The 24,174-nt window shown below is 44.7% G+C and overlaps 1 protein-coding gene across 4 annotated transcripts; it reads left to right on the top strand.

Moving 5' to 3' along the window:
* Positions 1–1,721: 1,721 nt before the first annotated feature.
* Gtf3c2 (general transcription factor IIIC subunit 2) lies at positions 1,722–24,045 on the top strand. 4 transcript variants are annotated; one of them, XM_048353235.1, is made up of 20 exons: positions 1,722–2,666; positions 7,864–8,133; positions 8,313–8,631; positions 8,881–9,012; positions 9,342–9,630; positions 12,123–12,217; positions 12,613–12,690; positions 12,820–12,918; positions 13,852–14,079; positions 14,234–14,345; positions 14,521–14,629; positions 16,309–16,334; positions 16,504–16,633; positions 19,525–19,669; positions 19,756–19,917; positions 20,094–20,181; positions 21,074–21,202; positions 22,140–22,292; positions 22,431–22,538; positions 22,823–24,045. In XM_048353235.1, the coding sequence occupies exons 2-20, from the start codon at positions 7,887–7,889 to the stop codon at positions 23,039–23,041; spliced, it is 2,868 nt and encodes a 955-aa protein (XP_048209192.1). In that variant the 5' UTR covers positions 1,722–2,666; positions 7,864–7,886; the 3' UTR covers positions 23,042–24,045. The 4 variants fall into 4 exon arrangements, with proteins under 4 accessions (XP_048209192.1, XP_048209194.1, XP_048209191.1 ...); XM_048353237.1 differs by lacking the exon at positions 8,881–9,012; XM_048353234.1 differs by lacking the exon at positions 1,722–2,666 and having other exon boundaries at positions 6,474–8,133.
* Positions 24,046–24,174: the final 129 nt, after the last annotated feature.

A 24,174-nucleotide genomic window follows, 5' to 3' on the forward strand; every position in this document is an offset into this window, starting at 1 on the left:
TTTGCTTTCATACAGTGTTTATTAACTCTCCTCCAAGCCCTGCATTTCTTTTTATCTTTTGGGGTAGGGATACTTCATAAGTGTTTCTATGTGTTTCATAGTGCCTCACATAAGGAGGCAAGTAATGACTGGTTGTTTCATTTTTATTGATGTGTGGATCTAGGCATTTTAAAGCCTCCTCTAAACCTTTCACTTGGTGGTTTTATCCACTGGTGATTATTGCCTTGAATAATTTCACTAGAAGATGCCAAATAGTGATTGTTCTTAATTCTTTATCACTCCACATTTACTAGTTAATATTTTCTATAAAGAAAAACTACTCGGGAGGCTGAGATCTGAAAATCACAGTCCAAAGCCAGCTTGGGCAGAAAGGTCCATTAGACTCTTATCTCCAATTAACAAGTAGAAAAACCAGAAGTGGTGCCCAGGCCTTGAGTTAAAAGTCCCACAACCAACACCCCTCCCCCCCCAAAAAAAACCAATAACTGCCTCAGATCAGTTGATGTGAACTATACCATACTGGAAAGGCAGGACAAATGCCTCATTTTGTCCTCTTTTATTTGCCAATTTTCAGAAATTGCATCATTAGTTTCTCCCAGTGCTTTATGAGTACTTGAGCAGTTACTTTTTTCCTATTTATTGTCAAAGTGATGTAGAGAGAGGTTACAGTTTCATGTTTGGCCTTGGGTACATTTCTTGTACTGTTGGTTACCTTCTCCCTCAGCAGTTAATTTTTTTAAGGCCCATAACTCTTCCGTCCACCTGCCTCATGTTCCTCTAATGCTAGGATTTAGGTAGGCTTGCATTGACACACTTGGCAGCATATTCTTTTTTTACATCAGTTTAAACTCGGGGATTTTAATATATTGAGTCTACCTCTCAATCATCAAAATTAAACTAGGTAATAGGATCAGCTTTATGCTTTAGGAAAATAATTGTTGGCAATTACAGGTAAAGACATGGCTGGGTTAAAGAATTGCTTTTAAATCAAAATTACAAATGCCCTTAAACTTTGACCCAGCAATATTTCATTCTACTAACACAGTAAGCACATGTTGAAGTAACTTATATGTAGGCTATAAGCTGTTATAAGCAGCACCATTATAATAACAAAAGACTGGAATCCATCTAATAGCCATTGGTATTAGGCACTAATTAAACTATATTTATACAATTAAATGCTAAAGTCAGAGGAAGGAAGCCTTTAAACACAAATGGAACGATCTCCAATCTTCTTTTAAGGTACAGAAACATGTTGTTACTGTTTGAATTCAAAGAGAAAAGATAAGTATAAATAACTAAAATGTTCTGGGTCAGTAACAAGAAATGAATTAGTTACCTGCATGGCTAGTAGTTTGAAGCGAGTCTTTGTTCTTGTATTTTTAGAATTTTGAGACATATGTCTTCTTGCAAAAAATAAATGCAGTCATTAACTTTGGCTTTTGCCATGGTGTAAGTCGAAGGTAGCCTAATTAGAGGCAGCAGAATTGGAGAGACTAATTCTGTTCAGAAGTGAGTTTGAAACTAGAGTTCCCCATCACCCGAGTGGTTAGAGGCTAACATCTAAAGGAGGAAGGCGACATCAATCCAAAAATACTCTCTAGAGGGCAGCTAATGAGTGGAGTGGAATTCGGTGTCCCCTTTCCCCCTCACCTAGATCTTGGCCATCTCGCGTAGTACATACGTGTATTTTAAGTTTGGGTTTTTTTGAGACTCCTATTATGCTGTCCAGGTTGAGCTGAAATCCTGGATGTCATATTCCTGGGTATCCGGGACTCCGCCTGTTCTCCCCTAATTTTTGTAAACGTTTCCTGCAACCACGGAATTAAGGGGAGGAATTATCCGGGGAGACAAACGTTGGCTTACTGCACCCCTTCCCGACCACGTACACACACCCCCTTATCCTCTCCTGGGCATGAGGAGTCCTGTGAGGCTTTTACGACAGGAACACTGGGCAGCGCCCCTTCCTTCACCCCCCGCCCCCCCGCAGGCCATCCCGCGAAGAAGGGGTGGAGGCTCCTCGGGAGTGCAGCGTCCCCAAGCCGCACTTTCCTTCTCCTCTCCCTTCCAGGACCTTGTTCCTAGTTCACTTTCTTCCGGCCCAGGGTCCATCCCAGACTTTAGCAGTGGCAAAAGCTAGTCTAATCCCCGGGCGGCTGGCAGCTGGCTGCTGGTTGGACTCCGGGGCTGACGGCTTGGGTAGCAGTTCAGATCAGACTGCAGATAGGACTGGCGCCGCCCCCCGCGGCCGCACCTGGGCGGAAGGGCCGCTCCGAGCCAACGCTTGAAAGGGACTGCCCGGACCGGGGGATCACATTCCAGCGGCTCCCGTCGCGACGGCGAGGGGCTGGAGGGACTGCGCAGGCGCGGGTCCCCCCCCCCCCCCCAGTTGGTCGCTGCAATTCCCAGAAGGCCTTGCCGCGTCCCCACGCCGAGGACGTCGCGCTCCAGACTCGCAGGCGCCAAAAGGGCTCAGACAGCCGCCGCGCTGCATTATGGAACACAGAGTCTAAAAAACACTGAGTACCAGGTCCCCGACCGAGCTCAGGCTCTTCCTTGGCCGGGGGCGGGGCAAGGAAGAGCCGAGATAAGATTTCGTCATAAAACCGCGACCAGACAGGCGGCGCCATCTTCGAACTTGGACTTCCGGAAGGACTTTGGCGCGGGTAAGTGTACCGCAGCGGGGTGTGCGGGGGGCTGGCGATTACTCCTCCCCTTCTTTTGCAGTAGCGCTGAGACCTTGGGAACCAACTCCCGACTTCTCTCTTCCCCCCGGGCACGGCGGCGCGCCCTCCGGCCTCTGCGCTCCCACAGAAATCCATCACGTTCGCACCTCCTTCCCCACAGTGGCCACCGAGCGTCCCCCATCTCCGAGCCGAGGGTCTGGCCTACTTCCTCCACGCGGTGTTCTAGCCTGGGCCCTGTGTGGTCCTTGCGCCTCTTGAACCCAGAAAACCTACACTGTCCCTCAGTCTTAGGGAAATCAGGGTTCGCTTCCCACACAGGCTGGTGGTGAAAGCCGACAATCCCCGACCCCCCCCCCCCCACCGGCCAGGCTTCTGGGAGGGCAGGCGGTGGTCTCCTGAAGTGGTGGCGGTCCTTTCTGGTGTGTCCCAGCCCTTTCTTTGAGATGGCTCTAACCCCAGGGATTGTGCCCCGCGCGCTGCAGTCCCATTGGCGCAGCCAAGGGCCAGTTATGTTTCCCTGTCAGCTCCTTGTGTCCCGCGCAAGTTGGCTGGCTCCTGGGGAAGATGGTGGTTGTGACTTCGGCCCACCCGAGGTAACTCGCTTTGCTGGAGAAGTGTAGGCGACGAACAAACTTCACCTAAGGCCCTATGGTTACACAAGTCTTGCCAACATCACTTTTTGCTATCCCTATCAACTGTAGAATTGTTTTATTAAATCAGCTTATTTTTAAAGTTTAGATGGACTTTAAAATATGGACTGAAATAATAGGTTACAGTTTAGTTTTTCTTTGTGCGGGCACAGGGCTTGAACTCGGAGCATGAATGCAGTCCCCAGGCTTTTATGCACAAGGCTATCGGGAACTTTCCTGCCCCGTCAGGCTTTGAACCGTGATCCTCAGATCTCACCCTCTGAGTAGGATTGTAGACATGAACCCTTGGCATCCGACTTCATTATTTATGTTATTTTAGTTTCTTAGCCTGTGACTGCCAATTTTTTTTTTACTTGCCTTTGTCTTATCTCTGATCTACTTACCGTGTTTCCTTTTCATTTTGTACAGTGCCTGGGGCTTGAACTCAGCCTGAGCACTGTCCCTGATCTGATCATCTTTACTCAAAACTAGCACTCTAGAGCTTGAGCCACAGCTCTACTTCGTTTTCTTTCTTTCTTTCCTTCTTTTTTTTTTATAGTTAATTGGAGATAAGAATCTCCTGGGCTCTCCCCACCTTGATCCCCAGATCTCAGCTTCCTGAATAGCTAGGATTATAGGTGTGAGCCACCATGCCCAGCTTGTTGGGTTTCTTGAAAGTATTGAGTCTGATCACACTCTTCGTGCTAGGTTTTGTTGGATTTTACCCCGTTTTTCTGGAGGTGTGTGTGTGTGTGTCCCCGTGTGTCCTGGGGCTTTAACTCTGGGGCCTGGGTGCTGCCCCTGAGCTTTTGTGCTCTAGGCTAGCTCCCTGCCATTTGAGCCACAGCTCTACTTCCAATTTTTTTGGTGGTTTATTGAAGATAAGAGTCTCAAGGACTTTCCTGCCGGAGCTGGCTTCAGATCTCAGATCTCAATTTCCTGAGTAGCTAGGATTACTGATGTGAGCCACTAGAGCCCAAAAGGCTTTCTGGAGCAATTCTATGTATGTATGTATGTATGTAGTGGGGCTTGAACTCAGTGCTTGGGCACTGTCTCTGAGCATTTCTGCTCAAGACTGATGTTCTGTCACTTTGAGCCAAAGCTCCACTTGTGTGGTTTATTGGAGTTTCTAGGGACTTTCTTGTCCTGGCTGGCTTCCAACTGTGATCCTTGGATCTCAGCCTCCTTGCTAGCTAGGATTACAGGGTAAGCTTTCCCCTTCCCCACTTTACACTTTTGTTTCTGTTATTACTCTTAGTATAGTGTAGGTAAATAGGTAGGTTTCATATTGGATACTTTTTGCTTAACATTCATTGAGTGGGATAGTTTTAGCAGGTTTTCACTTACCAAAGAACAATGTAGGTGGATTCCTTGACTTCATTTTTCCTTATCTCTGTCATGTATGTAGTCTCTGTAGTACATGATGTTACATTGTTTCTTTAGCACTATAGTTAAGTGGGTTGGCTATTGTAGCTGTTTATAATCTGTTTAAAGTGTAGCTTCTTCAAAGAAAAACAAGTAGAAACTTGATTTCTGTGAGAGTTCCCTTTGTTATTTCTTTTTAAGGGGGGGGGGCGGGGTGTTATTTAGCCCAGACTAGTCTTATACTCACGGTCCTGCCTTCAGCCTCTTAAGCATTGGGATTACAGATGTGTGCCACCACACCCAGCAGTATTTATATATTTCTAGGGAGCCATTTATCCAGCCCTGAATTTGTGCATCTTTAGTAGTATTTAAAGCAGCACATTTTTACACTCAGGCAACCTTTAAGCATGAATAGACCTGTGCAAGTTTCCTTTCTGGTAGTTGAACTTTTTCTCCTCCTTTGTCCCAGTCAAGCAGGTTGTTCTGGGCTAAAATTGGCCTTTGAAGAGTTATGGTTGCTCAGGCTTTTGGGATGGTAGTCAGTGTTTTCACTCTGCTAATCTTTTTTGGTTAAAAGAGTTCCTATCTTGATTATCTGGGCTTGAAAAGATTCATAGCAATTTAGTCCATTTTTTAAAATCAATCTTTCTTTTTTTGTCAGTCTTGAGGTTTGAACTCAGGGCATGGGCACTCTCCCTGAGCTCTTTTTTGCTCAAGGCTAGCGCTCTATCACTTTGACCCACAGTTACACTTCTGGTTTTTGAGTGGTTAGTTGGCGATAAGAGTCTCACAGGGATTTGTCTGCCTGGGCTAGCTTTGAACCACGATTCTCAGATCTCAGCCACCTGAGTAGGATTACAGGTGTGAGCCACCAATGCCCCACTAGTTCATTAAATGTAGAAAAGTTCTCTTTTCTCTCTTGGCAGTTTTAGGGTTTGAACTTGCAGCCTTGTGCTTGCTTTGCAGGTACACTACGAAGTCCTGGTCCTGGTCTGTGACTAGGTCTGAGATCCACCTATTTAAGACTTCCTGGAATTGTTGGCATGACAAGAACATGTCGGGCTGGGGATATGGCCTAGTAGCAAGAGTGCCTGCCTCATATACATGAGGCCCTGGGTTCGATTCCCCAGCACCACATATACAGAAAATGGCCAGAAGTGGCGCTGTGGCTCAAGTGGCAGAGTGCTAGCCTTGAGCAAAAAGAAGCCAGGGACCAGTGCTCAGGCCAGGCCCAGAGTCCAAGCCCCAGGACTGGCCAAAAAAAAAAAAAAAAAAGAACATGTCAATGCATCCAGCTCCCTCCCGTTGAGATAGAGTCTTGGACCTTTTGTTTCTTTCTATGGGTTGTTTTGTTTTGAGTAGCTTGAACTCAGGGTCTGAGTGCTGTCCCTTAGCTTTTTTGTTCAATGCTGATGCTCTACCACTTGAGCTACACCTCCAGTTTCAGCTTTTTACTATTTCATTGGAGATAACAGTCTCATGGATTTTCATGCTTGGGCTGGTCAAATCAAGATCCTCAGATTTTAGCCTCCTGAATAGCTAGGATTACAAGTGTGGGCCATCAGACTACTTTTCTTTCCTCCTCTTCCTCCCCCTCCTCCTCCCTCTCCCTCCTCCCTCTCCCTCCTCCCTCTCCCTCCTCCTTTTTTTGGTACCAGTCCTGGGGCTTGAACTAGGACCTAGGCATTGCCCCTGAGCTTTTGCTTAAGGATAGCACTCTACCGTTTGAGCCAGAGCTCTATTAGCTTTTGCAGGGAGGGTAGTTGGTTGGAGTTTTACAGACTTTCCTACACAGACTGGCTTCTAACCACAATCCTCAGATCTCAGCCACCTGAATAGTTAGGATTACACGCATGAGCCACCAGTGCCAGCTGTTTTTGTTTTGTTTTGTTTTGGGTGCTACTGGGGATTGAATTCAGGGCCTGGTGTTCGCTAAGCAAGTGCTCACCATTTTTGTCTTGGTTATTTTGGGGACAGGGTTTCGCTTTATGCTAGGGCTGATATACACTGAGGTCAGCTTCCCTGTGTGTCTGGGAATGACAGGCATACACCCTTGGGACTAGCCATTTTGCATCTTCCATAGCTAGGATAACAGATGCACACCACCGAGCTCAGCCAGAAGTCTCTTAATGTAATAGGATGTTTTTGTTTCGTAGTCTATCTGACACCACCTTCTCCCATTCTTTCAAGTGTAAGATTGATATCTGGGCTCCAGAGTACTTCTTTCATTACTCCTTTCTTTTCTTTAGTACCAGAGCTTGAAGTTAGAGCCTGTGCTCACTTGGCTTTCTTGCTCAAAGTTGGAGCTCTAACACGAGCCACTCCTCCATCCTGGCTTTTTGCTGTTTAATTGGAGATGAAATCTCTTGGACTTTGCTGCCTAAGCTGGCTTTGAACTATTTCTAGGTCTCAGCCTCCTGAGTAGCTAGGATTGCAAATGTGAACCACTGGTGTCTAGCTACAATTATTCTTGATGTAAATATTTACAGAAACGAGTGTTAGGTCTAGGTATCCTCGTTGAGTTGGATAGGTTTTAAAGTAGTTATTCATGACATATTTATTATATCGTTACTTTTTTTACATTTTACTCTTACACAAGGTATTGTTATATTGCTAAAGCTGGCCCCAAACTCCTGAGCTCAATGGTTCTTCAACTTTTCTAGTAGCTAGGACTAGCATGTATCACTACATCAGACTTGGCAACTATTATTTATGGTCTATTTTTGTCAGTTGTTATATTCCCTAGGTGCATAATTTTTCTCTCCTTATTTTGGGGGAAGTGGTGGTGGTAGGATATGTATGTGACTCGCTTTACTGTTTTTCAGGAAGAGGAGTTAAGCACTTGTTCATTTATTGAAAAATCCATACAAGAAAATGTGTGAATGTTAAATAGCATGTGTAAAACTTAAGTATTGTGTTAGGCACATAGTCATTTAATAGATGGTAGCCTATTACTTACTTGTGTCTTGTTTGTTTCACTAGAATATAAGTTCGTTTAGAGCAGGTACCTTCCTTGTCTATCTTACGTGATTACACCAGATCTTAGAACAATGATATAGAAGGTGTGGAGTGATTCATTAGTATGAATGAGTGAATGATTGAGGAGCTGGGGTTTCTTACTGTGGTGAGAAAAGATAGGAAAAGAGAAAGCTTGCCTTTCACATTGATATGTCTTCATACAGGACAGCCATTTTGGGGGGTGCTGATGGATACCTGCGGGGTCGGCTATGTTGCCTTGGGGGAGGCCGGCCCCGTGGGGAACATGACTGTGGTAGATCCTCCTGGACAAGACGTGTTAAACCAGCTTGATATCAAGGGCTCCTCAGAAGCAACCAGTGTGGAGGCTTCCATAGAGATGTCACTGCCTACTCCTCTGACTGGATTTGAGGGTTCTCCTGATAAGAGGCTTTTTCCTCCGGACCAGGAAAGCCTTTCCAGATTGGAACATCAAGGTGGGTACCTTTGGGGTTTTGTTGGCTATTTTCCCTCTCTTTTTGGCTCCCCATGCTTAGCTTAAGATGAAAGAGCAGTATGAGTTGGCAGGATCTTATATAAGCCTGGGTGTAGTATAATCTATTCCAAAGAGATATGTGCTCCAATCTCATCTCACAGTCCATATTCTTCTCTACAGATCTTTCTTCAGAGATATCAAAGATTTCAAAGCCTAGGGCTTCACAGACTTCCCGGAAGAGAGGTAGTGGGACACCAAAAGGCCCCAGAAGGCCCCAACAGCGTAAAGCTCCATCAGCCCCTCTGGTTCCTGCTCTCTTAGATCAGTCCAACCCTCTATCTGCCCCTGTGCCTAAGAAACGAAGTCAAAAGTCTAAGGGAGACCTGCTACTCCTGAAGTTGTCCAAAGGTCTAGAGCAGCCAGAGTCTCCACATCCAAAGAGGCCCCCTGAGGACTTTACCTCTCCTGAGGAACGACCCCGCCGAAGGGCTGCCCAAGTGTAAGGATTGTGGGGCATGGCCTGGTGGAGGGGGTGGAGGTGAGGGGATGATGGGGGAGCAGATATGGAGAGATGGGAAGACAGCCTGCAAGGTATCAGGTAAGCAGGGGTGGGGTCATGGGTACTCCTTTAGCTCTCACTGTAGCCAGTTTTATGGTATGTGTTGCTAACTTTTTGTATCTAAGAGGCTTCTTTCTGCACCTCATATTCCATCACATTTTTTGTTTGTTTTTGTTTGTTTTGAGACAGGGTCTCGCTATGTAATAGACCAGGCTGGCCTGGAACTCGCGATCCTCCAGCCTCAGCCTCCCGAGTGCTGGGATTACAGGAGTGCACTACAACACCCGGCTCTCCATCACATTTTTCGCAGACTTCCCCCAGGTCTTCATTGCTATTTTACCACCCAGTATATTTCAGTATTTATGTGCCCTTCCTTTCATTTCCCTTGCCCTTTATGTTCTTTAATGTGGTAGAGTGAAAAGTGCATTGGCTTTGGAGTTGAAAGACCTAGATTCAGATTCCTTATTTGTTACCTGACTTGGCTAAGCCATGTCATTTAACTTTTCATCTGTTAAGGAGGAAGGGGAATTTAATGGCTACTTCACAGGGTTCCTGGGAGGATCCAGTGAGATGGGAATCGGTGAAGTCTGGGGAAGTAGGCTCCTAGGTAAAGGTTTGTGAGGATAGCGCTGATTCTTCCCACCCTACAGGGCACTTCTGTATCTTCAGGAAGTGGCAGCTGAAGAGCTCTCCACAACTCTTCCTGCTCCGGGGTCTTGTCCTCCCAAGAGTCCCAAGGTGAGCAGCCCCACCAAACCCAAGAAGAGCCGGCAGCAGGGAGTCTGCCAAGGTGGAGATGATGATGCCGCTGTGCAGGGGGAAGGCTTTGTCCTGAAGGTTGAGGCTGAAGAAGAGGAAGAAAGTGAAGGCCCAACTGAGAGCTTTTCGGATCCTGAACCTGCAGCACCCCGAAGCACCACACGAGGACCCACTTCAGGGGTAATGAGAATAGACAAGAAAGCGAATGGAGAAATAGGGGCTCTAGGGGGGTCAGCCCTGGGCCCAAAAATAGCTTGGCTCAGTTTTGGTTTTGCTTTTAACTTTTTAAAGAAGCAGCTTCAAAACAATTGACATATTAGGGAGATTGATTATAGGAGAAGTGTGTAGTAAACAAGATTATTTACATTTATAACTGAATATTCTGTACTAATCACAGAAGATGATTATAGGGGGAGGGTATAGTAAACAAGAGTAATCAATAATTGATTATTCTATTCTAGAAAACATAATTATGAACAAAGTTGTGCCTTATAATGTTTCAGTAAAGCCAGTGTTAGACCAGGACACTAGGAGCAAACAGAGGAAAGATAACTGCTTATTTCATAGAGTAATGATAAATTGTGGTCGGAACATAGGGCTTAGGGTAAAATTGTAGGGGAGATGAAACTAGAAAGGACAAAGAGCAAAATTGTATGGAGCCAAAAATAACACTTGGTTTGGGAGTTGTTTTCTTTTTTTTTTCTTTTCTTTTCTTTTTTTTTTTTTGCCAGTCCTGCGGCTTTTTTTCAAGTGAAGACTTGCTTTTTTGCCTTAGATCTCAGCCCTTCTACCAAAGCCTCTACATAGCTCCAATTACAAACATGAACCAATATACTTGGCTTGTTGTTGAGTCTTGCTAACTAGGTCTGGTCTTGAACCTCTGACTTCTGTCTGCCTCCTGTGTAGCTGAGATTACATTTATGAACCATCAGACTTGTTTATTTGTGACAAAATATACATAATACAAAACATACTGTTCAGTCACTTAAAATGTACAAATTCACCTGCCTTAAGAGCATTTGCTAAGTTGTACAACTGTCAGGACTACCCTTTTCCAGACCTTTTCATCCCTGACTGAAGCTCTGAAAAGCAAGGCAGGAAATAAGTGTGACTGGATAAGAAAATAAGTCAACCTGGCTGCTGGTGGGTGACACCTGTAGTCCTAGCTACTTAGGAGGCTGAGATCCAGAGGATCCTGGTTTTTTAAAGCCAGCCTGAGCAGAAAAGTCCACAAAACTCCACCAGTGTAAAGCTTGGCTTGAGATTGTGGCTCAAATGGTAGAATAACAATTAAGCAAGGAAGCCAAGCAAGCTCAAGTCCCTGAGTTCAAACTCTATTAGTGACAAAAAGAAAGGAAAGGATAGGAAAAAGGAAGGATGGGGAAAAGACGGAGAAAGATTTTCAAACCACAGTTGACAGTGAAAGCCAGATGAGAGATGAATCATGCAGGGAAGGAAGTAAAGGTGGGGGCAGATGGAAGAGACTCTTCCAGAATTGATAGGACTTGGAGGATGAAGGGAAGGAAGACACAGAATTAGGGATTTGCAGCTGTGTGGTAGCACCATGGAAAGTAGATGGCAGGGAGCATGATGAGCTTCCTTCTAGCTAGATACCTGTAGGACCTATGGGCCACACTGGAGATGCTTAGTCACCGGTTGTGTATATGGGATTGATACCTACCTTGCCTCCACAGTATTTAATGGAGTATTAAGACTCTGAGTAAATAAGCAGCTGATGATTTGATTCAGCATTTTACTTTATTCTGTGTCTTTTTTTACATTTTTATTATGTAAATAGTTGTACAAAGAGGTTTCAATACAACATGTCAGTTTATGAGTACCATATGTCTTAATTAATATAACATCCAAAATATCAAAATTTTAAGTAAAGATAGAAAGTTTGCTGTGTCTTTACCTCCTGCTGGTACTGGGGTTTCAACTCAGCCTGCAGCTTACTTATCTTGTTTACTGGGTTGAATTTCCTGCCTGGACTGGCTTCAAACCACAGTCCTGGATTCCAACCTCCTGAGTAGCTAGGATTACAGGTGTAAACCACTGGTGCTTGGTTTTGCTGTTTTTGTTTTTGTTTTTTTCCTTTTGCCTCAGACTCTACTATGGCTCAGCACAGTACTATGTAGGACTAAAATTGAAAAGAAAAAAAAAGCTAATAGTTAGCCACATTCACATTTACTAAGGTATAATAAACTTGATAAAGGTGTCACCCTAATAAACTTGATAAAGGTGTCACCCTAATCCCTGGGATATGGGATAAGATTCCCATGGGAGGGAGAGAGGAGTGAAGTGTGGGTGTGTGGGTGTGTGGGTGTGTGGGTGTGTGTGGATGTGTGTTACACAGAACCATCCAAAGAGGGAGAGCCTGAAAATGAGTGGGAAGAATAGGGAGTAGGGAGCTGCTGTCCTACTGGCAGGAGTTTTGAAAGTATGTGGGAGGCCTCTGAATCAAATACTAGGGAATTCAGGAAGAATGAACAGAGTCTTCATAGAAGAGTTTGTAATGGTTGAAGCACAAATCTTTTAAGATGCTGATAGGGCAGTGATTGGAGGGTAAATAATGCCAAAGAAAGTAAAAATTGGAAGGGAAAGGTGTCTTCCAGGACTTTCTTTAGCCTAGAGTGCTTGTTCCTTTACATTTTTTCCTATTTGATCCTCAGAAGCAGAAGTCACACTGCCGAGGCTTGGCTCCCAATGGCTTACCCAATTACATCATGGCTCCTGTTTGGAAGTGCCTCCATCTCACCAAAGACCTGTGAGCCTTTGGGGCTGGAGGGGAAGGGGCAGTGGAGGGATGCCCAGGCAGTCTAGAAAAAAGTGCTCATGGTGGAGCATGGCGATGACATTCATTACTAAATGAATGCTACAAAGGCAAGAGCTCTTTAAAATGAAATAAAGGCTGGGGACATGGCTTACATGGTAGAGCACCTATGTAACAAGTGTGAGATATACTGAGTTCAAACTTAAGTGATACTAATTAAATAAACAGCTCTTCATATGAAAATAGAATAAGTTCTGGTTCTCAGTTGTACTGGCCACATTGGTCAAGTGCTGGTATACTGGACAGCACAAACCATAGATAGATCATCTCTTAAAGTTAAATTGGATAGCATAACTGCTTCTTCTCTGATTCTTCTTCTGTCTCTCCAGCCGAGAACAGCAACATTCATTCTGGGAGTTTGCTGAATGGATTCCTGTAGCCTGGAAGTGGCAGTTGTTATCCGACATGTAAGTTGAAGTGTATCCCTGAAGCTGAGTCCGGGTGGCAGAAGAGCAACATAACAGTAGATATATAGTGGGCATCCAGGAATGGGTGGAACTTCCAAACTCAAGACTGTTCACATTGCTTTCTCCCAGTGAGGCAGCTCCGTACCTGCCCCAGGAAGAGAAGTCTCCATTGTTTTCTGTACAACGTGAAGGACTTCCTGAGGATGGCACACTCTACCGCATAAACAGGTAAAAATTGCAGTTAGGCCTTTTTTTCTGATTAAGAAATAGAATTAGGAAAAATGAATCTTGAAGGGGATGACAAATTAGCCCTTCTTTCCCTGATACAGGCCTATTGATTCCAAGGATAGGCGTTCGACTTGACGCTAGTTACCTCTTTCTAGTTTACAGTGCTCAGCTCTACAGGAGGATTAGGGAAACTAGGGAGATTGGGGTCAAACCAGTTTACATGATAATATACTCAGCCCTGGAGAGAATGGTGCAATATCAAATTAAAAGCCTTCTATCTTTTTTTTTTTGGCCAGTCCTGGGGCTCGGACTCAGGGCCTGAGCACTGTCCCTGGCTTCTTTTTGCTCAAGGCTAGCACTCTGCCACTTGAGCCACAGCGCCACTTCTGGCTGTTTTCTGTATATATGTGGTGCTGAGGAATTGAACCCAGGGCTTCATGTATACGAGGCAAGCACTCTTGCCACTAGGCCATATCCCCAGCCCTTTTTCTTTTTTTTTGGTTGTAGGGCTTGAACTGAGGGTCTGAGTGCTGTCTCTGAATTGTTTTTGCTCAAAGCTGATCCTCTACCACTTTGAGCCATAGCACCACTTCTGGTTTTCTGGTGTAATTGGAGATAGAGTCTCAGGGACTTTCCTGCCTCAGCTAGCTTAGAACCCACAATCTTCAGATCTCAGCCTCTTGATTAACTAGGACTATAGGCGTGAGACACCAGTGCCTGGCAGAAGCCTTCTATTTTTTGTGATGAACTGGAGCCGGGAAGACATAGGGAAGGAAAGGGCAAAGGGAGAGAGGTACAAGTGGTGGATGAACACTGCTCTCACCTGTAGACTGTTCTTGAGTTTTCAGGCCCTTGCTTAAGCCCAGGTCATACCTGCTCCAGTGGAGTTCCCATTGCGCCCTAACCTTTTACTAATGTCTTTGACTTCCCTAGGTTTAGTTCCATCTCAGCACATCCGGAGCGCTGGGATGTATCCTTCTTCACAGGGGGACCACTCTGGGCTCTGGACTGGTGCCCGGTGCCAGAGGGATCAGCAGCCCCTCAGTATGTGGCCCTTTTCTCCAGCCCTGACATGAATGAGACACACCCACTGAGCCGGCTTCACTCAGGCCCTGGGCTGCTGCAGCTCTGGGGCCTTGGGACATTGCAGCAAGAAAGCTGGTGAGGTGGGGCTGGGACACTGCCATGGGTAGCTGGGTGAGGTAGCGAAAATGATGGGGGAAGGCTTGGATTGGGCTGAGACAAGGAGAGTCAATCTCCAGTAGGCCTAGCCTGCTCTTCCTACCCACTGTCCCCACATGCTTTCTCTCTCCAGTCCTGACAATAGGGCTCACTTTGTCTATGGGATTGCTTGTGACAATGGCTGTATCTGGGACCTCAAGTTCTGCCCCAGTGGAGCATGGGAGCTTCCGGAAACCTCTCGGAAGGTACTTCCGTTGACTATGGGATGGCCCTGGGAGTTCTCGGCATTGGAAGGAAGGCTGGATTGTGGTGGATGGATATTTTCCAGCAGCTCCATGTCATGTTTTCAGGGATTTAGCACGTCAAGTTTTTTGAGAGTCACCTACAGGCAGCAAGCCTCAGCCTGATCTCTCTCTCTAGGCTCCTCACCTGCCTCGGCTGGGTCTCTTGGCTCTCGCCTGCTCAGATGGGAAAGTGCTGCTGTTCAGTCTGCCGCATCCTGAGGCCCTGCTGGCTCAGCAGTCCCTAGGTGAGGAGGAGAGCAAGTAAACAGGACTACAGTCATGGATGCGAAGCTTGCCTCTTCTGAAACTCCTCTGTAGCACAGAGCCTTAGTCATACGCGCACCCACATTGTGCTTTGATTGATTTGCTCTTGAGTTTGGACTTTTACTTGGAGGGTTATAACTGTATTCTTAACTCTGTAGGTTTTATTTCCCTCTTCTTTATTCTCCTGGCCAACCCCTTGCCTTTTTTTTTTTTTTTTCTGTCCTGATTGAACTCCTCTCCCTGTCCTACTCTTATTCCTTAATTCTTTCCCTCCCCCCCTTTGGCTAAATGTGAGCCTTGAACTCAGAGTCTGGGCTTTTTCCCTGAGCTCTTTTTGCTCAAGGCTAGCACTCTACCACTTGAGCTCCAGGCCACTTCTGGTTTTCTAGTCGTTATTGGAGATAAAAGTCTCATAGACTTTCCTGCCCAGGCTGGCTTCGAACCATGATCCTCAGATCTCAGCCTTGTGAGTAGCTAGCTTACAGGCATGAGCCACCAGTGCCTGGCTCCCCAATTCATATCTCAGACCCTTTTCCCTATACCACCATGCATATACACAGACAACAAAATCTCTGTTGTCAGTACAGGGAGAAAATTAGAGTTCAGGTGACTAAGATGAGGGAAAGGCAGCTTCTATGTGTTGGATATGTTTGTTTTTAACACTATTGAGTAATGAAGAGAACATCTGGGCATAAGCCCTGGGAAGTCCTGTATATGGTGGTCTGGTGGAGGAGAGGGTTAAAGCAGGAATAGGAAATAAGGAAGTAAAGAATAATATTTTTTTTTTAGGAAGTTTAGCTATAAAGGGGAGCAAGTAAGAGTGGTGGCTAGGTTGATATGGAGGAAAAAAGTTTTTTTAGGTGTGTTTATTTGTAGAGGAGATGATAGGGCATGGCTACATGGGAATAAGAAAATGATCCAGGGCTGGGGATATGGCCTAGTGGCAAGAGAGCTTGCCTCGTATACATGAGGCCCTGGGTTCGATTCCCCAGCACCACATATACAGAAAACGGCCAGAAGTGGCGCTGTGGCTCAAGTGGCAGAGTGCTAGCCTTGAGCAAAAAGGAAGCCAGGGACAGTGCTCAGGCCCTGAGTCCAAGCCCCAGGACTGGCCAAAAAAAAGAAAATGATCCAGCAGGGAAAGAGCAAGTAGATAGTGCAGGAGAAAGAAAGAATAACCAAATGAGCGTAGTTGTAGAAACAGAAAGAATGAAGAGAGCAGAGTCAAAGGACAAAAGGAAATATCAGGTACAAGATGAAAACATGGGAAATTTGATGGTGGAGAGATAAAGGCTTTCTCAAGAAAGGATGAGGGGGCTGGGGATATAGCCTAGTGGCAAGAGTGCCTGCCTCGGATACACGAGGCCCTAGGTTCGATTCCCCAGCACCACATATACAGAAAACGGCCAGAAGCGGCGCTGTGGCTCAAGGGGAAGAGTGCTAGCCTTGAGCGGGAAGAAGCCAGGGACAGTGCTCAGGCCCTGAGTCCAAGGCCCAGGACTGGCCAAAAAAAAAAAAAAAAAAAAAAAAAGAAAGGATGAGGGAAAGTTGTGTGGGTATGGGGCTTTAACTTCAGAATAAGGCCTGGCAAGGAGTCTTTGATAAACAAAACAAACAAACAAACAAAAAAACAGTCAGCTTCTGCTCTTTTCCCTTACAGATTCAATGAGGCCTGCCATCTATAAGGTGAGTGAGGAACCTGCTCCACTCTTAGAACCTTGCATGACAATTTCCACATTGAGTTGTCTTGTACTTAGAAAATATGTCTCCACCTGCTGGATCAAACACTGACTTGAACCTTTGTTCCCCACAACTAGGATTCCTAACCCTAGTCCTAGTCCTTCTGTCTTTGCAGGTGCAGTGTGTAGCAACCCTTCAGGTGGGGTCTATGCAAGCTTCAGACCCGTCTGAGTGTGGTCAGTGCCTTAGCCTGGCCTGGATGCCTACCAGGCCCCACCATCACCTGGCTGCTGGATATTATAATGGTAAGAGCAAAATAAAACATAAAGAACTATTATTCTTGAAACATGTTTGTTTTGCTTCCTCTTTTGGTTCAGAGCATGGCATTATATTCTGGGGGGGTTGGGTGTGCATGCACGCGTGTATATATGTGTGCGTGCATGCACATATGCTGGTCTTGGGGCTTAAACTCAGAGTCTGAGTGCTGTCTTTGAGCTTTTTAACTCAGGGCTGGTGTTCTACCATTTGAGCCACAGCTTCACTGGTTTTCTGGGGGTGTTTTTGTGTTGGATAGTCCTGGGCATGAACTCAGGGCCTGGACACTGTCCTTGAGCTTATTTTGCTCAAAGTTAGCACTCTACCTACTACTTGAGCCACAGTGCCACTTCTTATATTCTGATTTTTTATTCAAGAAACACAACCAAATATACAAAGAAGAAATACTAGAATTTTCCTACTCAGAAAAAAAAAATGTGAATGAGAGGCTAGGGATGTAGCACAGTGATAAAAACTCTTGTGCATTCCATCCCCAGCACAAAATAAAAGGTGAAAACAGGGCTGGGAATATGGCCTAGTGGTAGAGTGCTTGCCTCATATACATGAAGCCCTGGGTTTGATTCCTCAGCACCACATATACAGAAAAAGCCAGAAATGGTGCTGTGGCTCAAATGGCAGAGAGCTAGCCTTGCGGAAAAAAAAAAAAAAAGCCAGGGACAGTGCTCAGCTCCTGAAGAATTCAAGCCCCAAGACTGGCAAAACAAAAAACTGCTTTCATTTTCAGTCATCATTGGTAAGCTTTCTGTTGAGATGATAAATCAGCACTCCCCGGGTGCTTGTGGCTCAGTCCTGCATTCTTAGCTACTCCAGGGCTGAGGTCTGGGGATTGCAGTTCAGAGCCAGCCTTGGCAGGAAAGTCTGTGAGACTCTTAGCTCCAGTCTGCTACTGAAAAACCAGAAATGAAACTTGCTCAAAGTATTAGCTTTGAGCTCAGTGACAGTGCCCAGGCCCAGCGTTCAAATCCCATGACTGGACAAAAAATTGTTAGCATTCTTCTGCTTCTTCCTATGTCATCTCTCCATCTTCTGTTTTACTTTTAGTGATGTTCTCATCAAGATATATGCATCATGCTGTTCTTTTGACTTCTAATGTAACTTAATGATTACTTTCATTAGTCCTGTAGTTCAGTCTTCTCTATTGCTAAATTTTATTGTGTACCTTTAATTCACTATCAATAAAAAGGTCCCCGAATTTATGTATAAACAGGATTTAAGTTAGCCGGGTTAGTTTCTTTTCATCCTTATGTTGTCTTTTTCCCTACCTTTTGTTGCTTTGGGTTCCTTGCCTATTATCCTTAGAGGAGAGTTGGGGATGAAGAAGCATCTGTCTAGCACATTGCAAGCTGCGAGCTCAAGCCCTAGTACTCCAGTCCCCCCTCACAAGAAAAGTTCAGCACATTTTTCTGTAAAAGACCAGATTTTAATAATTTTAGGCTTTATGGGATTGTTGGCTATTTGGACCACACAACTCTGCCATATAATGTGGAATTAGCCATAGATAGTTCAGTAAACAAATGGGTTCAACTGTGTTGCAGTAACATGATTACTTAAACAGTTGGCTGGCTATACAGAATCTACTACATAGGCTGTAGTTTGTCAGCCATGCCTAGAAGGTTTATATTTTTGGTTTGTTTGGTTTTTTTCTTTGGCAGGATGGGGATTTGAACTGAAGCCTTTAGTTTATTAGATAGGTACTCTACCATTTGAATCAAACCTCAGCCCTGGTGTGTGTGTGTCTGTATGTGTATCAGGGCTTAAACTCTTGGTCACATCTACCACTTGAGCTGTGTCTGTGTGTATCAGGGCTTAAACTCTTGGTCACATCTACCACTTGAGCCATGCCTCCAGTTTAGCATGGTACTGGTTGATTGAAGCTAGAGCCTTGTACACTTTTCAACCTGGGCTGATTTTATATCAAGATCCTCTAGGCCTCAGTCTGCTGAGTAGCTAGGATTACAAGCATGAGCCGACAGCATCCAGTTTGCTTTTGTTTTTGTTTTTGTTTTTTTTTTCAAACAGCCCAGGTTGACCTCAAAACTCAAATTCTCCTGCTTCGGTTTTTTGGAGTACTGGGATTAGAGGCATATAGCATTATACCTATCTGGGCTTATGCTTTTTGCTTTTATTTTTATTGTCAGTCGTGAGTCTTGAACGTTAGGCTTGGGCATTGTTCCTGAGCTGTTTTTATTTTTTTTTTAAACGTGTGTGTGTGTGTGTGTGTGTGTTTTCTTTTTTGGTACTAGGATTGAACTCAGGACATAGCACTTGCTAGACAAGCGCTTTGCCACTGAGTTATATCACAACCTTCCTCTGCCCCCCCCACCTTTGTTTTTTGGCCAGTTCTGGGGCTTGAACTTGGTCTGTGTTCTGTCCTTGAGCCTCTTTATGCTCAAGGCTAGTGCTCTACTACTTGAGCCACAGTGACACTTCCAGTGTTTTTGAGTAGTTTATTGGACATAAAAGTGTCATGGGGACTTTTCTGCCTGGGCTGGCTTTGAACCATGGTCGTCATATCTCAGCCTCCTGACTTAGGGTTGCAGGCATGAGCCACTGTCACCTGGCTTTTTAAAATACCTTTATTTTGATTTTGGGAGTAAGAGGTCAGTACATTCAACCAGCTACCTTTCAACTGCAAATCTAAAACTAAGCCATAACATTTTGGTTGATAAGAACTGGGGTGAAAATGACAGATAGTGAATTAATAAACCATAGCAGGAGTATAAAGGACTTAGTCATGATGCCCATGGTCTTCCATTGTAGTTTGGGTCTAAGAGTAGAAGACAAAGGTCCTAAGAGCCCAGAGAAAGAAAAGAAATCAAGAACCTACCTTTAATATCTACACATTCTGTCTCTGTTTCAGGCATGGTGGTTTTTTGGAATCTTCCCACTAACTCACCCCTGCAGAGGATACGGCTTTCTGATGGCTCCTTAAAACTCTACCCCTTCCAGTGTTTCCTAGCCCATGATGAGGCTGTACGTACAATTCAGTGGTGCAAAGCTAACAGGTATGAAATCAGATCTGGGGAGAGGGAAGGTGAAAATAGGACAGATTGTTTGAATTTTCTCCTGATTTGATCTCACATCTTTTCAGTCATTTCCTAGTCTCTGCTGGGAGTGACCGGAAAATCAAATTCTGGGATCTTCGACGACCTTATGAACCAATAAACTGTATCAAGCGCTTCTTGAGTACCGAGCTATCCTGGCTGCTACCCTACAATGGTGTCACTGTGGCTCAGGACAACTGCTATGCCTCGTACGGCAAGATGGAGATGGCAGCCCTGGGGAAGGGTCCTAAGGGTGGGAATGCAAAGCATCCAGATTGTGGGAAGAGGAGGGTTGACAGGTTCACTGAGGTTTGAATTCTGGAAGGATTTGGGGAGAGCTGTATTTAATCTTAGAAAACAAGATTATTTTTTTATTTTCATACAGTTATGGACTCTGTGGAATTCATTATATTGATGCTGGTTACCTTGGTTTCAAGGCCTACTTCACTGCTCCTCGAAAAGGCACTGTCTGGGTGAGCCTCTTTTCCACAATCTTCATTACATAGGGAAGTGCCATTTCCGCTGTATTGGTACTCAGGAATAGGTGGTGATTGGTGATTTTGAGTAGAAGGAGAAGTCAGGTGCATAGTAACTATATCATCAGAAACGTGGGTTACAAGGATTTTTTTGGGGGGGTGTGGATAATGCTAATACTAAATTCTAGTACTCTTATGCAGCTTTTTAAGAAAATTTACTTTTTTATTATTATAAAGGTAATGTACAGAGGATTGCAGTTCCATAAGTTAGCTAATGAGTGCATTTCCATTCATACAGTGTCATCCTTTCCTTCACTTCACATAGCCTTTTTTGCTCATGGTTGGCATTGTGCCTATTGAGCCATACCTCCACTTGTGGATTTTGTTGGTTTCGGGGGAGGGGGTTGTTTTGTTTATGTTCATGTTCCAATCCTTAGGCTTGAATTCAAGGCCTGAGTGTTGTCTCTGAGCATTTCTGTTCAAAGGTAGCACTCTACTACTTGAGCTACAGCTTGTTTTCCAGATTTTTGGTAGTTAATTGGAGATGAAGACTCTCAGGACTTTCCTGCCTAAGCTGGCTTGGGACCACAATCTTCAGATTTTGGCCTCTTGAGTAGCTAGGATTATAGACATGAACTATCAGTTCCAGCTCTTTCCCCTCTTGCTAATTAGAGATAAGTGTCTCATAAAGAGTTCTTTCTGGGCTGGCTTCAAACCTAGATACTCAGTTCTCAGCCTTTTGAGTAGCTAGGATTACAGGTATGAGCCACTGGTGCCCAACCAAGACACTCATTTTTATTTGTGTCCTTTTACTCTCAGACTGTGCAGTCATTATCAGTTCACAGAAATGAATGAGTGAATGATCTTTTTTTTTTTTTCTTTATACTAGAGTCTTTCAGGATCTGACTGGCTTGGGACTGTAGCTGCTGGAGATATATCTGGGGAGCTCATTGCAGCTATATTGCCCGATATGGCATCGAATCCAGTAAATGTCAAGAAACCCGCAGAGAGAAGATTTGTATGTATATGGACATCTAATGCCAATACCATTTGTTCAGTCTTAACCCAGTATCCCAGCCAATTCCTGGTGGAATGTAAATTAGTACTCAGTTTTCTGGCTCCAATGTCATCTGTGAAAAGCAGCAGCAGCAGAGAGAGAGAGAGAGAGAGTGTGTGTGTATGTGTACCAGTACTGGGGCTTGAGCTTGAGGCTTTGTGCTCTTGGAGTCTCCTGGACTCTTTTCTGCCTACACTGGTTTCAAACGACCCTCATATTTGCACAGAATTTTGTGTAATCTTCCCTACATGTTATTATTGAGCTTTTTCTGTGTCTGTGTGTGTGTGTATGCACGTACGCGCATGCACACTCACAGTCCTGCTGTTTGAACTGTCCCTGAGTTTTTCTGCTCAAGGCTAGTGTTCTACCACATGAGCCATAGTTCCACTTCCATGTTCTTTTTTGGTAGTTCATTGGAGATAAGAATCTCACAGACATTTCTGCCCTGGCTGGCTTCTAATGGCAATCCTCAGATCTTAGCCTCCTGAGTAGCTAGGATTACAGACATGAGCTACCAGTGCCCAGTTCCATGTTACCACTGAGTATGTTTTTTGGTTGCTTTGTGCTAGTACTGGGGCTTGAACTAAAAATTACTCATTAAGATTTTGTTGGGCTGGGAATATGGCCTACTGGCAAAGTACTTGCCTCATATACATGAAGCCCTGGGTTCAATTCCTCAGCACCACATATATAGAAAAAGCCAAAAGTGGCACTGTGGCTCAAGTGGTAGCGTGCTAGCCTTGAGCAAAAAGAAGCCAGGGACAGTGCTCAAGCCCTGAGTCCCAAGCCCCAGGACTAGGGGGGGGGGGGAGGGGGAAGATTTTGTTGCCCCAAGCCAATTTCCTCTATGTTTTCATTTTTAATATTATAAAACCTAATCCCATCATTTCCTTTGTAGCCTATATATAAAGCAGATCTGATCCCGTATCAGGACAGTTCCGAAGAACAAGACTATGCTTCTGCTTCATCTGGGACTCCCAACCCTCCTAAAGCTAAAACATATGCTGAAACCATCAACCATCACTACTTGCTTTTTCAGGACACAGATTTGGTAAGTTAAGGCTAGAGAATGGGTGTGTCATTAGAAAAAGGTAGAAATCTTTAGTCCTTGTATAGTTGGAAATTCTAAGGAATTTGAGGACTAAGATGCAAAACTAAGAAGCTGCTTCCTTTTTCTCCTGCTTCCCAGGGTTCCTTCCACAATCTGCTCCGTAGAGAACCAATGTTGCGTATGCAGGAAGGAGAAGGGCATGCTCAGCTTTGCCTGGACAGGCTGCAGCTTGAAGCTATTCATAAGGTCAGAATCTTGTCTCATCTTCACTGCCCTCCATTCCCATTTTCTCCCAACTCTGGGCCTGTTATCAGTGATATGTGAGATGAAAAGTTGCAGATGGCCAAGGAGGAAAACAGCCTTGCCAGCTCTTGGAGCATAATAGACATACTTCATTCATTGGTTTTTTTCATTCCTTTCTCTCTCACCTCATTATGATCCTGTCCTCTCAGACTGTAATCTGTGTACAACTTGGAGTCAAACTAAAACACCACTTCTAATCTTCTTTGGTTTTCTATTTCTTTGCACAGGTACGTTTCAGCCCCAACCTGGACTCCTATGGATGGCTGGTATCTGGGGGGCAGTCAGGGCTGGTTCGGATCCATTTTATCCGTGGACTCACCTCCCCATTGGGCCACCGTTTACAGCTTGAGAGCCAAACCCACTTCAGTGCTATGTTCCAACCGTCCTTTCCAACGGAAGGGCTGAGTTTCCCTCCAGACAGCCATTGCTTTCTGCCCAATCCCTAGTCTTAGTCCACACAGGACCCTTGAAATGAAGTCTGCCAAGAACAAATGGCCTCCATGCACAGAGCCATAGGAACTGGGCCCTTCCTGGACAGTGATGGTGCCAGGCCTGGATTCTTAGGCCTACCTCCCCAGGACTCCTTGAGTCCCTGTCCTTCCTCAGACTTCATAGCCTCCTGCGGGTAGGGGGGCTCTCCCGCTACAGTGATTTCTTTACCTAAAATGATGGCTCACAAGAAACACTCAGGCCTGACCTAGGCTTGGGAGTCAAATTGCTCATATTGAGCATATTGTGAAGTGGGTAAAGCTAAGTAAAGGTACTGGGTGTTTTTGAGACCACTTGTGAGTGGGTGTTTGGAGAATCAGAAAGAGTATTGGCTTGAAGGCTCCTTTTTCAGGATCCAATGTTACTGCCTTCCTAAACTTCCTCTTCAGAGGAACCAACACACAGGCCCAAAAGTGGTGACAGTAATTAATTGGACTGAAGCTGCTTATAGTACTTTGACAAATACCACAGACACCCTACCAATAGAATAATGGCTTAGCTCTTACTTGCTCCTGCTTATGAAATATTCCCAATCACTGGTCAATTGACCATACTTGAACACTCAGAAGAGTTTTTGAAAAACCTTTCTTTAAAACTGGGCATGATGGTACATGCCTTTAATCCCAGCATTTGGGAGGCTGAGGCAGGAGGATCATGAATTCAAGGCCAGCCTGAGCTATATAATGAGACTCGGTCTCATAAAACACAACCAACTTCTTTTTTATCAAGTTAGAATCTACCTTTATTAATTTTACTCATGGGTATTAGGAAACCTAGTTATTCTTCCCTGTGACTACCCTTTTAAGTAGTTAACAATAGCTATCATGTGTTTCCCAAGTCTTTTTATCCTCTAGATTAAATATCTTCAGTTATTTGAACCATTCTTTTAGACGTCATGATTTTTGAACCTTTATGATATGGTCACATTGTTGACTTATTAAACATGTTTATTTAAACTCTGCAGGAGGTGTTCAGAACTGAAGTGCAATAATGTAGTACTGTATTGTTGTCGTGATAAGAGTGCTCTAGTGGGATGTGGCACACTCCTTGTCTACAATACAATACAACTTTATAAAGCACAGGCACACTC

This window comes from Perognathus longimembris, chromosome 8, assembly GCF_023159225.1.
Source record: "Perognathus longimembris pacificus isolate PPM17 chromosome 8, ASM2315922v1, whole genome shotgun sequence".
In the NCBI taxonomy this organism is placed as follows: domain Eukaryota; kingdom Metazoa; phylum Chordata; class Mammalia; order Rodentia; family Heteromyidae; genus Perognathus; species Perognathus longimembris.